Below are 12,430 nucleotides of genomic sequence, written 5' to 3' on the forward strand. Positions count from 1 at the left end.
CCGGATCGTGCAGCTCTGTGCTAATCCCTCGCGTCCACGCACGTCCCAAATTGTCCGGTAGACCTGCTGCTCTTCGGTTGATACCGAAGAAGGACGACGATGCGACGGTCCATTGCATTCCCCCGTAGACAATCGCGTCCTTGACCATAATGATAAGTCCCAGGAGTCCAAGGTTGATGTTCCTCACCAAAGTGTCCCCACCCAGGAAATGACCAGCATCCAGTTTGAAGGCACCATCTAGCATCTTCACCCTCTGTCCTTCCAGGAAGCGCTCAAACAGACGTGCCAAAATCATGTGTAGGACACCAGTTGAGTGCAGGAGCCATCACAGCAAGCGGGTGAACTTTGATTCAACGGATCCGATGATGTGCAAATCACACACGCAGTAGCTAATCATCATGGATGGAGCTGAAGGAACCACGTCGGTCATTTCATTTGTTCCCATTTTTTTAAACAAGTTCTTTCAAACTCCCTGTCCTGGGTGTGTCCCCCTCCCCCTCTGGCCTTACGCCCTGTGTTGCCGATAGGCTCCGGTTCCTCGCGACCCCGGCGTCTGGGACAAGCGGTTCTGAAAATGTGTGTGTGTTTCAAACTCCCCACCGATAGCGGAGAAATAGCGCCGCACACTTGTTTTGTGGGGTCCGGACGTGATACTCACGCGAGGCCGTGAATAAAATACACACACACACACACACACACACACACGCACGCAGTCCTCGTTTGTGTTACCTGCTGCTCCTGTGGAGGCAGCGCGCGCGGCGGAGCTCTGCAGGGGGCGCGTGGCTTTCTTTTCCCGCCTGCGGCGGCGGCGCGAAGGAAAAAAGAAAGAAAGGAACAATGAATGTGAGGTGTTGACGACACGAGGAGCTATCGTATCGTGTCGGTCTTTGTTTTTACTAGACGGCTGCAAGTAAGTACAGAGACTAGTCAGAGAGAGAGAGAGAGAGAGAGTACAGTAATAAACGCGCTCGACACACTGTGACTGTGTCACACTCTCTGTCTGTGAGTCTTTTGGATTCCTGCACGTGAGTGAGTGTTCCTCCTCCTAATACGACGGTTTATAATCATGTAGCGACAGTTTTTACTTTATGCGTTTTCAAAGAACGAACGGCATCCTTCTCTGTGTGTGTCGGTTGAATAATTCAGCTCCTTTCCGTTCAGTTGTTCAGCTCTAAATGTGTTGCCTGACACAGCCACAGCACAGGTGAGTCCGCTGGGGGTCCCTGGCTTCTGACAGCTCACACCGACAGACAGGCAGTCCGTTGCGTTGTTCGCCGGAACAGACAGACTCTCACATACATAGATACACATGATCATGATGACAGAAAGTTTGAAAGTGCTCTCGTGGAATTTGCTCGCTTGCTCACCATGTTCTTTAAAGGATCAGCAGTCTGCATTTCTGAACATGTCAGGACTCAGGAGTTATTTGATATGGTAAAACGATGTATGATGGGTACAGGCTACACCACCTGCACCTGTCCGCGTCCACGCTGGAACTCGGAACGCTGAGTGAGTGAGCGTTAAATGCAAAACGAACAGGACCGCCTGCTTAGTTTGTCCGGGGCGACTTACGGTTTTAGGCCTGTGTAGTAAACTAGGTTCCCTAAACCCTAAATCCCATTTAACGGCGGGAAACGATAAAACGGTAACTTGAGGAAACGCGCTTTTGGCTTCCCTCGGCAATGCGTTGTGCGATCGAACGTTTGCAAGGCCCTCTCTCTCTGACCTCTGAGTTCTCTTACAATTGGGACAATTATTGTCCGGAGGCTTGTTTGCTCTTCCCTGAGAACCCCAAAGATTCCCTTTAATTAATTTGCGAGCTGAATTTTGCTCTATATTTTGCTTCCTTGCATATTTTCTTGCGTTGGGATCAGGTGACTCGAGGTTGGAGCTCTTCCTGGATACGCGTTCAAGTAGACTCCGTATTTCCCGTGGTGTTCCAGGTGGCGGTCAGCCTGAGCAGCTTTACATTTTTTTTCCCCACTGATAATGGATTCTTCAATTTTCATATTTTCAGATGATTCTTTGAAAGCTGCAAGTTAGGTGGTTAAGCTCTCAACTGAAGACTGCTTGCTGGGCAGTGCTGAGAAGGCTGCAGCCATGGCTCTTGTACCTTCATGGCCTTTCTACTGACCCTTGAGTGTCATTGAATTGTTGCGCCAGGGTAAGCGTGGGCCCTTCAGGCTTCTGCATCCTGTAACGCCTGCGTGCTTCCTGCCCTGGGTTGGATCATCCACCGGCTCAAGTGATTGTGATCCTTTTTTTGATTTTGCCATATTCGCTTTTTGATTTTGTTTCGGCTTACTAAAAATCCGTAATGCAATGTGGAATTCGTAACGTCGCTGTGTGTCCTTGTGCCTTTGATGCGTCCTATAGTCATTCGAATGCTCAGCAATCGGAGTACGTAGGACATTGTAACCGGTCGATCTTGTGCTTTGACCTTATGGGGTTAATCCTCTTCGCCGAAGATGATCCAGCTTGGCTACCTTTGCTTGTGTGTGTTACAACAAAGAACTTATTCAGCTGTTCGTTAAACACATTCTCTCAAAATTCACAAAGTGATATGTATCTGAGTTTTCAACTTTCTATTAAAGATGAAAAGAATTCTTTTTTTGTAATTTTCTACCCCTCCATATTAAATGGTTTAAAATTGGTAAGCATTTCCAAAAATAGCACAGTCACCTCTAGCCTTGAACCCACTAATTTTAATGTTTTTTTCAATTGTATTAAGTAAGAGATTGATTAATGCTGACACTGCCTTGATGGCCATATAACCATATCATATGGGGGTTTCAGAAGAAAATAATTAAATTTCATTGGACAGCAAAGGTAAGTAACCTAATGAGATATGATAGAGGACTTTTGCCAGTTACAGAGGTACGTGAAACTGTGTCAAACAATCTGAAACATAACTTCTTCCATTAGATGAGACCGGTGAGAAAAACATCACAATGTTATTATGTTGTAGAAAGGATTGTGTAGGAAAGTGGTTGTAGGTCAGCTGATCCTTTGCGACTGTGGTATTCTGTTTTTAGACAAATCTTTGTCCTTTAAGAGGCTTAGTCAGATACTTAAAGCATGCAGTAAGATCCCGAGTTTTCACAAGTAAGGTTCCTAACGTGAGGCCTTATGCTGCATCAAAAGAAAACTTTCTTGATCGTATGGAAACGGGTTGCGCTGCAGTAGTTTAAATGTTAAAAAAAAAAAATTGGAAACCAGATTCACTGCTATAAACTATGGTCATACCTGTTGGATAGCGTTTGTGCTCTTTGTGCTGAGCTCAAAGTATTGATGCATGGAGCTTCGTAATAGTCACCAGAGGAACGTAGTTATTAAAAGAGGAACAGTTATATCCTGAGTGATAGTCCCACTGTGCACAAAATAGAAGTGAAGTGTTCTTACATTTGCATTTCCTTGTTATATCTTTCAGTTTATCATAATTTCAGCAGTTGTTTTATTCAGGAGGGGGTGCGGTGGCGCAGTGGGTTGGACCACGGTCCTGCTCTCCGGTGGGTCTGGGGTTCGAGTCCCGCTTGGGGTGCCTTGCGACGGACTGGCGTCCCGTCCTGGGTGTGTCCCCTCCCCCTCCGGCCTTACGCCCTGAGTTGCCGGGTTAGGCTCCGGTTCCCCGTGACCCCGTATGGGACAAGCGGTTCTGAAAATGTGTGTGTGTGTGTTTTATTCAGGTAACAACTAATGAAATACCGTACTCCCCGATTAAGAACTCAGCAGGAAGAGAACCGGCGTTCACATGGGTGTATGGAGGGTTCTGCCAGAGTAAGGAGTGAAAGTTCCCCCATAGTGTGTGAGTGACACAGAGTGTGTGTGTTCCACTGATGTATGGATGAGTGACCCAGTGTAAGTAGTGTATCTAGCAGTGTAAGTCACCGTGGTGAATAATGTGTGTGGGCTAGTAACACTATATAGTATTGATTGTAAGTCGCTCTGGAGAAAAGTGTCTGCTAAGTGAATAAACATAAATGTAAGTTGCTGTTGAGTAGGAAAAGCTGAGTTACTTTTAAAAAGTTAACCATTCAAGTGATATTGTGCTGAAGTGCTTTGAGAACACAGAGTGTACAACTGAAGAGTGTAGCATTTCCCACTCGGTACAAACATCATCAACGCTCCTCTTGTCCACACGTATTGGACGGGCCTGCTTCCTATCTCTTATCAATAGTGCCTTTGACGATTGCATTCTGTTCCGCCCTCCATCCTGCCAGAGAGACAGAACCTGTGTGAAACATGAGCTCGGTAAAGAATCCTGGATTTTCCCGAATGATGCTCTGGCCCACTTTACATGCAGCACCATGTTCCTATTTGACTGTAGCAACATTTCAGCGGGAAGTTTTCCATTTAATTCAGTGTTAATTCTGCAGCCGTCACAACAGTTTCTTGTCCTTTAATGCTGTCAAATGCGTCGTGTAAATTATTAGTGTGCTGCCATGCAGTGGTTAGGTGAGGAGCATTACTGCATCATCAGAACAATTCCTGCTCTGCTCTGTGCACTTTTTGGTCTGGAAATGAAACACCAACCGCTCCCATAAGATAATTTGACAGTGAGGGATTTACCCTGTTGTACTGTTGGGTAAACCCAGATATGGTTCCTGCAGTGTGGTGACTGGGTTCTTCTTGAGAATGTGCGTAGGTGTTCACTAGTAATGAATTAATGTGACCACACGTTGTTCAAAATTGATATTGTGTTTGTAATGTGACCTTATGAACAGCTTGTAGCCAGACAGCCCCTTGGTAACAATGGAGTACTCGGCCTTTTTTTTTTTTTTTATACCCAGAAGGGATTATGGCACACGGGTGTAACTGCAAAGGTATAAATCGCCTTACAGATCCGCTTACAGCTTAATACTGGAGACCTGGGTTGGAGAAGGTAAAAGAGCCACTTACTCGTCTTTACTGCGAGAACAGCAAAAGAACCACTGAAGGAAGTCTGCTGTGCTCTTTGAAGGGAAGACTGTGATTAGGAATTAAGACAGTAGGATCTATTTGGAGTTGGTTTTTTTTGTTTTTAACATTTGGTCTTGTTAGGTTCCTTAAACCTTGTTTGTTGTATAGCTTGTTATGTACCTTAAGGTCAAACACTGGATTGCTTTGTAGTTCTGTCGTTCTGCTGTGAGTGCAGTACATAAATTTTTCTTGAATTCTGTAGTTTCAGACCAGAAATGTACTTGATAGCTATTTCTCTATAGCCGTTCAGAGAAGTGCTCCTGTTTTGACTGCCCTGCATTCTTCAAGCTAGGCACGCCCTGGCCGGGAAAGTCATTATTTATTTATCCACTTGTTGCTTCGTTGCCTTTTGAGAAGAGACACATTCGCAGCTGCTGAATAATAGATATTAGTTATGTGGTTAACGCTCTTACGAAGCTCTAAGAGTAGCTCTGCATGTATTCATGAAAGCGATTTTAGACAGTAACTGCAACGCTCCTGTAATGTGCAGTAACCGAAATTCCATTAATGTGCATTACTAAAAGCAAACTTGGGAAGAAGAATGTTGTACAGGACTTGGAGGTGGTAACTGTGTAGCAACAGTGCTATTTAAAGTTTTCATCATGGTCCTCTTGGTAAAGCTTTCAGTGTCGAACATGAAATAGTCTTTGAGAGTTTTTTCGTATCCAAAATCGACTGTGCTGGAGCTACACTGTAGATGCACCTGCAAAGTCACAAGGGCTTTTCTTCTAACCTGTGTCCGGGCATCCTGTGTTGTAGAAACACTTTTTATTTTAAATGAGAAATAACGTCCCGTCGTTTTGTGGATTTTAGATTCAGTACTCTGGCTTTGTGTATGTTATTTTTCAAAAGATTAAGCACTTAAAAGAAAACTATTGGTTCTCTTTTATAAATTTCACCACATGTTGATGGTTTTTTTACTTACAAATTTTCACAGCATGCTGGTAATTAGTCAGTGACAAACTTGATATGTTCATCTCCAATTGTTGAGTGTAGTTTGGGCTTTTAAAAAATATATGGATTCTCCACTCTATTTCTGAATAATTTACCAAAGGCCCTGGCATCTGCCCAAAGGAAACAGATCTGTTAAAATTATTGCGGTAGACAGAGCTAGGAAAGTGGTAAAAGTCCTCGGCAAGAAACACTGAAAGAATCCAGAGGGCTGAAAACGGTGTGAGGAACTGTATAACTTGCTCCGTGTTCCTGGCACTGGGCACAATTCTCTTCTGCTGTTTTTCTTACACTTTCACTGCAAGTGTGACCTTCTGTATGATTTCATTTCTATTTTTTCTTTACTGGCCACACTGATGTTTTGACAAATGTGTTCTTGACCAGGGGCAGTTACACCCTTTTCAACTTTTGTTGCACGTCGTGCTATCTTGTGTCGCAGCCCTTTCAGCCTTTATTCCCATGTGCAGGAATCTTAGCCGTGTGATGTACGGAGCCCTAGGGCAGTACGGTGGCATCTGCCCGCAGCATTCTGCCGTTCGCATCTTCAGGCTTCTAAGTGTTTCTCTCATTTTAGGTGATGAGTGCAATGACAAGTGCGCAAAGACCATCGGCTGGTACGGTGAACTTCTTGAAACATATACAGAGGAAAGAAACAGAAGCAGAAAATTTTGCAGATTGTTTAATTTATTATTTATTTTCTACTTGAGCTTTAACAGCAGTGGAAATAAATACTTAATGTCTTGGATGTGTGAAGTAGACAATGGTTTTGAGTGTCATTGTTAATAAAGTATCTTGCCAGGTTGAACCTTCGAAACATACAGCTGCGCAGCAAAGAGATATTTTGCCCTTGTAAGCTTGATAGGCGAAGGGGCTATTCGAGAGCTTCTTCACTGTGACCTTGTTTCTTAGTTCCTAGGAACGAGACGATACCTGCTGTATTAACAACACTGTGGGGGAAGGTTAGGATTCTCTGGGCCCTTTGAAAGTCCCCACACCAGTATGAGATATAAGGACATATATTAAAGATATATTTTGCTACCATCTTATATTCTGGGAAAAAAAATTTTAATGTGAATAACCAGTAGCATCACAAGCAATCATAAATACCTCTAGGAATTCTATGTTAGTCATTAATGCAGATTAAGGAATTTATCCTTGTATATAAAGTCACATTTGTAAATAAAATTAACATTTTAACTGAAGTACAATATCAAAGAAAATAAAATATAATTCTGAAGTCTCTGCAAACAAACCCTTTGACTGAAACCAAAATGTATCCATTTCATGTCCATGTTACTATAAAAACATTTATCAACCTTTTTTACATTCATGAAGTACTGTTTCACCAGTTTGTGCTATATTCACAAGTTGTTCATGATCACTAGTGTCAATATCAGCGTCTGTAAGCTCTGCTTCTGGCTCTTCTTCGCTCACGTGGTTCCTGTAAGTTTGGAGTTTGCGCAAGTCTGTGCACTTTAGTTCAGTTTTAGAAACCAGCATTTTTTTCCTTTTACAAGAAACATTTAGCTTTGGGGTGGCAGGATGGCATAGTGGGTAATGTGGCACGGTGGCACAGCGAGTAGCGCTGCTGTCTCACAGCGCCTGGGTGGTGCGAGAAGACATGGGTTTGATCCCCACTCGGCCTGCGTGGAGTTTGCATGTTCTCCCCGTGTCTCCGTGGGTTTCCTCCCACAGTCCAAAGAAATGCTCTTCGGGTTCCCCTATAGTGTGTGAGTGTCACGGAGTGAGTGTGTTTCACTGATGCATGGATGAGTAACCCCTTGTAAGTAGTGTATCTAGCAGTGTAGTCACCGCGGTGAATAAGGTGTGTGGGCTGAAAACGCGACATGGAGTTCGTCGAAGTGGCTTTGGAGAAAAGCGTCCGCTAAGTGAATAAATGTAAATGTAATGCTGGTGGCTCTCAGCCCCTGGCCCTAGGCAGGAATGTGGCACGGACTACATGCAGTGTGCATATTCTCAGCATGTTCACATGGGTCTCCTCTGGCTGCATTGGTTTCCTCCTGCTTTCAAAAGATATGTATTTCAAGTGAATTGGTGAGTCTGAATTGCCCATGGTGTGTTTGTCTCAGTAAATGGGAGTGCGTGTCATTTCCCTGTAATGAACTGGTGTCCTGATCCCAGTGTACCGTGCTTCACGCTCCGTGCTTCCAAAGTACTCTGGACCACCGAGACCATGCGCTGGACAAGCGGTTGTTGATAACCGATGGACAGATGGATCATTTAATTTGACAGAAACACACGCGTCTGTGTCTGCATGTGTTGCCCCACAGCACTAAAGATCATCGCAGGCTGCACTGACTCTCTCACTTTTCCCTACTTGCCGCCAGTTGTTTCCTCCCAGTTGCAATTATCCTCAGTCGTGCTTTGTTGCATGTAAAGTGTATTCTGATACTCTTCCCCTGAGATCTGATTTATTATAGACTACTCTGAATAGAGTAGGTGAATAGATTCTTATTAGAAGTACAGTATACAGTTAGTGTACCGTACCTATTTTTTTGGAATACATCCAGCTGATGTACCAGATATGTTTTCATGGGCTATTTTCTCTTTGTTCAAGGCAGGTATCTCCTGTGAAGCTCATAATGGATGGTTATACTCCTCTCCCTTACGCAACTGGGGGTTTAGGCCTGTTCCTACTAAAGTAAGTATGATGTTGTTTGCCTGCAAAACTATTGCATATTATCACTTACTGGTAGTGAATATCACAAATGCTCTATGGATTGAATTTTTCCTCATAATTCTCCTGTATTAAGGTGTTTATTTAGCTATCATGTATGAATTACAGTTCTAGTAGTTTATTTATAATTACTTAACTATTACATAATTAAACTATTAATCAAGCTTACTGATGTTATTATAAAAAATAAAAATGCAATTCTTTCTGCAAGACATTCAAGCAGCAGCTTGTTTGTAAGCAAAGTGAAAGCATCTGTTATTTACAGCTGTTAAAGTCTGCTGGAGAATCATAGAAAAATGTGGTGTCAGGAGCTCATTAAAGCAGCTGACAAGCCTCTGTGCTGCACTACACTCTTGCACCCAGTAAGTGTGTGCAAACTTCTGTCTGTTGTTCAGCGGACACAGTTCACAGGCTCCTGAGCATCAAGGGCAGAACCCTAGCTCAAAGGCGAGTGATAAAGCTCTGTATGGTACGTCTTTTGCCTTTTTACATCATGTTTTTCATTGTCCCTTATATTATGGATTTCATTATCTCTGCTCAAGCCGAAGGAGAACTATGGTTTACCTGAGGCTGAACGCGTCATGCTTTGTGAGCGTCAATATGCCGGGTCCTCTTCTTACCGACGGTCGCATTATTGGATAAGTAATGAAAATAGAACAAGTGCGTTCAAGGTTTTTTGTTCTTTTATCCGTTATAGCTTTGAGTTTTTTACAGACTCTAACCCACAAATAAATCAAGGCTTATGTGTATGATTAAGATTTTACTGATTGTGACATAGCGCTAAAAGTGTATTTGGATTTATGAAGAAATGAAGCTAAGGACAGACATTCAAATGACTTCTATTGTTACAATGTCACACTGCAAGTGTTTGTGTTGGCAGTACAGGTGGGGGACATTTAATTAGGATATCCTTCAAATATGGGACCTGTCTGATATAGTGTATAATAATCTGAATACACGTGCTAATCTTTAAGAGAATTTTGTTCTGCTCCTAAGTACTGCACAAGAACTTCATTTAAGTAGTGCTTTTTGTGGGGTCTACTGAAGTTTTTCGTATTGCTGTGTTACTATTCTGCAATACACTGGCGCCCTGTTGAGGGCATTCCCACCTCCCCTTAGCCTGACTTCGAATGCTTCTGGGACAAGCTCCGCATCACCGCGACCCTGCTCAGGACAAGCAGTTGTTGAAACTGGATGGATATTCCTGTGTTACAAATTTCATGAACACTCCATATATGCAACTAATACCTGCTTTTGCTGCTGGATTTTGGTTGTCTTGTGCCCATAAATACACACACACGCACACACACGCACATTGACTGAAGCCGCTTGTCCCGAGCGGGGTCACGGCGAACCGGAGCCTGCCTGGCAACACAGGGCGCAAGGCCGGAGGGGGAGGGGACACACCCAGGATGGGATGCCAGTCCGCCACAGGGCACCCCAAGCGGGACTCGAACCCCAGACCCACGAGAGAGCAGGACCTGGCCATGCCCGCTGCGCCACCGCACCCCGTGCCCATAAATATCACATTGTTAAAAGAAGAAAGTGAACAATATGTCAGCTTTGACACATTTGTTCACTGTTGTGCCCTGTTGCTGTGGCATCACTGTTACTCTGGAGAGGGAGGGTAGGGCTAGTAGCAGGCAGCACACTGATCAAGGTATTGTGAGCACATTGTGACACATTCACCTCAGTTAAGACACCTTGCTTTTGAGCCCCTCAGCAGCATACTGAATGAATGAGTAACTGTACTAAACTATACATGTGAAACTGTATGTTCTCTCAGTATCCTTATGGGCAGAAGCACCTTCCAAGCAAGTCCTGTGAAGCAGTTTAGATGTACGGAGTGCATGTGTTTATATTGGCACAAAGGCATCATTTTATCTTACTGCACACATTATGCTGTCATACCATCATCACATGACTAATGGTGCATCCTAGTGGTCAGATTTCACACAATACTGAAGAACCCAGCTGTGCACCACAGGCAACCAATACATGACTGTCTTCAGGGCACCTTCATGGGGTCTCTTTAGCAGTTGATGTCCCATGTTGGCTTCTTATGGATACTGTGTTACAAGTGTGAGTTTTACTGTGCAAGGTAACATTTCCTGAAAACTGCTTTCATACATAGGAAAATGTGGGGTAGAGGAGTAGATCTGAGCATTGGTGTTAAGTGATAGTGACACACCAGATGTAGCATGAATTTTTTTGTAACTTCACTCAAATCCAGTTTTTGTAACCAAGAAAAGGTGCAACCAGAGAGACTAAACACCACCTTCCATTCAGCATAGCTTTCATGTCTGATGATGTGTTGAATGTTGCGTTATTGACAGAAAGGGCTTTCGCTTGCTGGTCAGTGACTGTATGTGTTGCTGCTGTTGTCTGTTGCCATCTCTTGCCGCTGCAAAAAGGAACCGATGGATTGTACTTCTTTCAATCATCTGGCAAACAGAAAAAGAAAGGTATAGCCAAGCCTATGTCTGCTGAAAGCTGCAGTGTGTTCCTAAACGCTTTCCGTAAACCTCATGCAGAACCAAAATAACATGTATACAACCGTACGTAGGGTTTCACCTGCCACTAGCTTTGTGTATGGAACTGAAGAGGGCGAACAACTTCGGAAAGGTTTTTCCAGTCCAGTGGGTGGGTCGGCTTTGAGCGAGGCGACTGACGAACAGCTTTTGGTTCTGCTGATGGTTGCTTGTGTAATTGCACAACCCTTGAAGGCTTGCCCACATTCCCAGTTCGTGTCTTGGAGCACATCTTGTGTGAGTGTATTTACCACTTTATTTAAATTTTTACTTTTCCACAGTCTGAATGTTTTGCAAAAATTTCTTAAACGATTCTTTGCGGACAAGTGTGATTAATGTTAATTAAATGCAGCGCCTATGCAATTTATTCACCCCCCTGGACTGTTTTACATTTTGTGAAATTTACAGGATGGAACCATGATGCATGTAGTGAAATCTGCCCCTGTGCTGAGATACTGTGATGTTTCCAAGCCTGACACGATTGAAAGCGATTGCAGTCAGCATGGCTTTGGATGTTGCCTGACATAGGGAGGGAGGCTAGTTGCCTGTGCCTCTCAGGCTCTGTCCCCATGTCAATACAATGATGCTCAAATTGAAAAGGAACGCCTGAGCATTGTGTTCGGCTGCCAACGATTCCACCATTACCACCGAGACCTCCTTGTAACTGAAGAAATGGACCACAAACGCCTTGACAAAATTTTTAAGCGGGTCCCTGCTGAGTGCACCTAAACGTCTGTAGAGCATGCTCTTTGCTCTTTAGAAGTAGGACCTTAAGGCTGAGTGCAGGCCAGGCCCTGAAATGCGTTTCAGCGATACCTCGAGCAGAACGACAACATCGTGTGCACGTACAGCCTCGGTGGATGAGAAGCACCCAGTATGCAGCTCGGCACGAGAGCTGTCTGACCTCTAGCACGTCAGCCAGTGTGACTATCTCAACATCGCTGATCAGCGGATCCACAGAATCTGAGAGCACACTGAGAACGATGTTCAGCTACAGGAGTTGAAATCGGTGATCCTGTGTGGATGGCCTGATCACAAAGAGAAGAGGCAGTATCGGGCATTCTGGGATGAACTGAGCATCCAAATCAGCATTCTGATGAAATTAAAAACTTAAATACATCATCGTTCCATACGCATAGTAACGCAATAAAGTGTAAAAATGTCCAAAGAGGGTAAACACCTTTAATAGGCTGTGTGAACACATCTAGAGTGAAGTCACGAGAATGAAGTCCCCAGACGTAGCTGTGTGAAGTTCAGTTACTTACTTTATTATGACCCTTGTCTGTGCTAT

At 43.9% G+C, this 12,430-nt stretch overlaps 1 protein-coding gene across 1 annotated transcript in view; it reads left to right on the plus strand.

Moving 5' to 3' along the window:
* Positions 1-1,442: 1,442 nt before the first annotated feature.
* eps8a (EGFR pathway substrate 8a, signaling adaptor) overlaps positions 1,443-12,430 on the plus strand; it is a 33,876-nt gene continuing 22,888 nt past the window's right edge. The window contains exon 1 of the mRNA XM_029251865.1: positions 1,443-1,509. Within this exon, the coding sequence (XP_029107698.1) occupies positions 1,443-1,509 (67 nt within the window). The remainder of the gene's footprint in view (positions 1,510-12,430) is intronic.

Source organism: Scleropages formosus, chromosome 5 (assembly GCF_900964775.1).
Source record: "Scleropages formosus chromosome 5, fSclFor1.1, whole genome shotgun sequence".
Lineage (NCBI taxonomy): Eukaryota > Metazoa > Chordata > Actinopteri > Osteoglossiformes > Osteoglossidae > Scleropages > Scleropages formosus.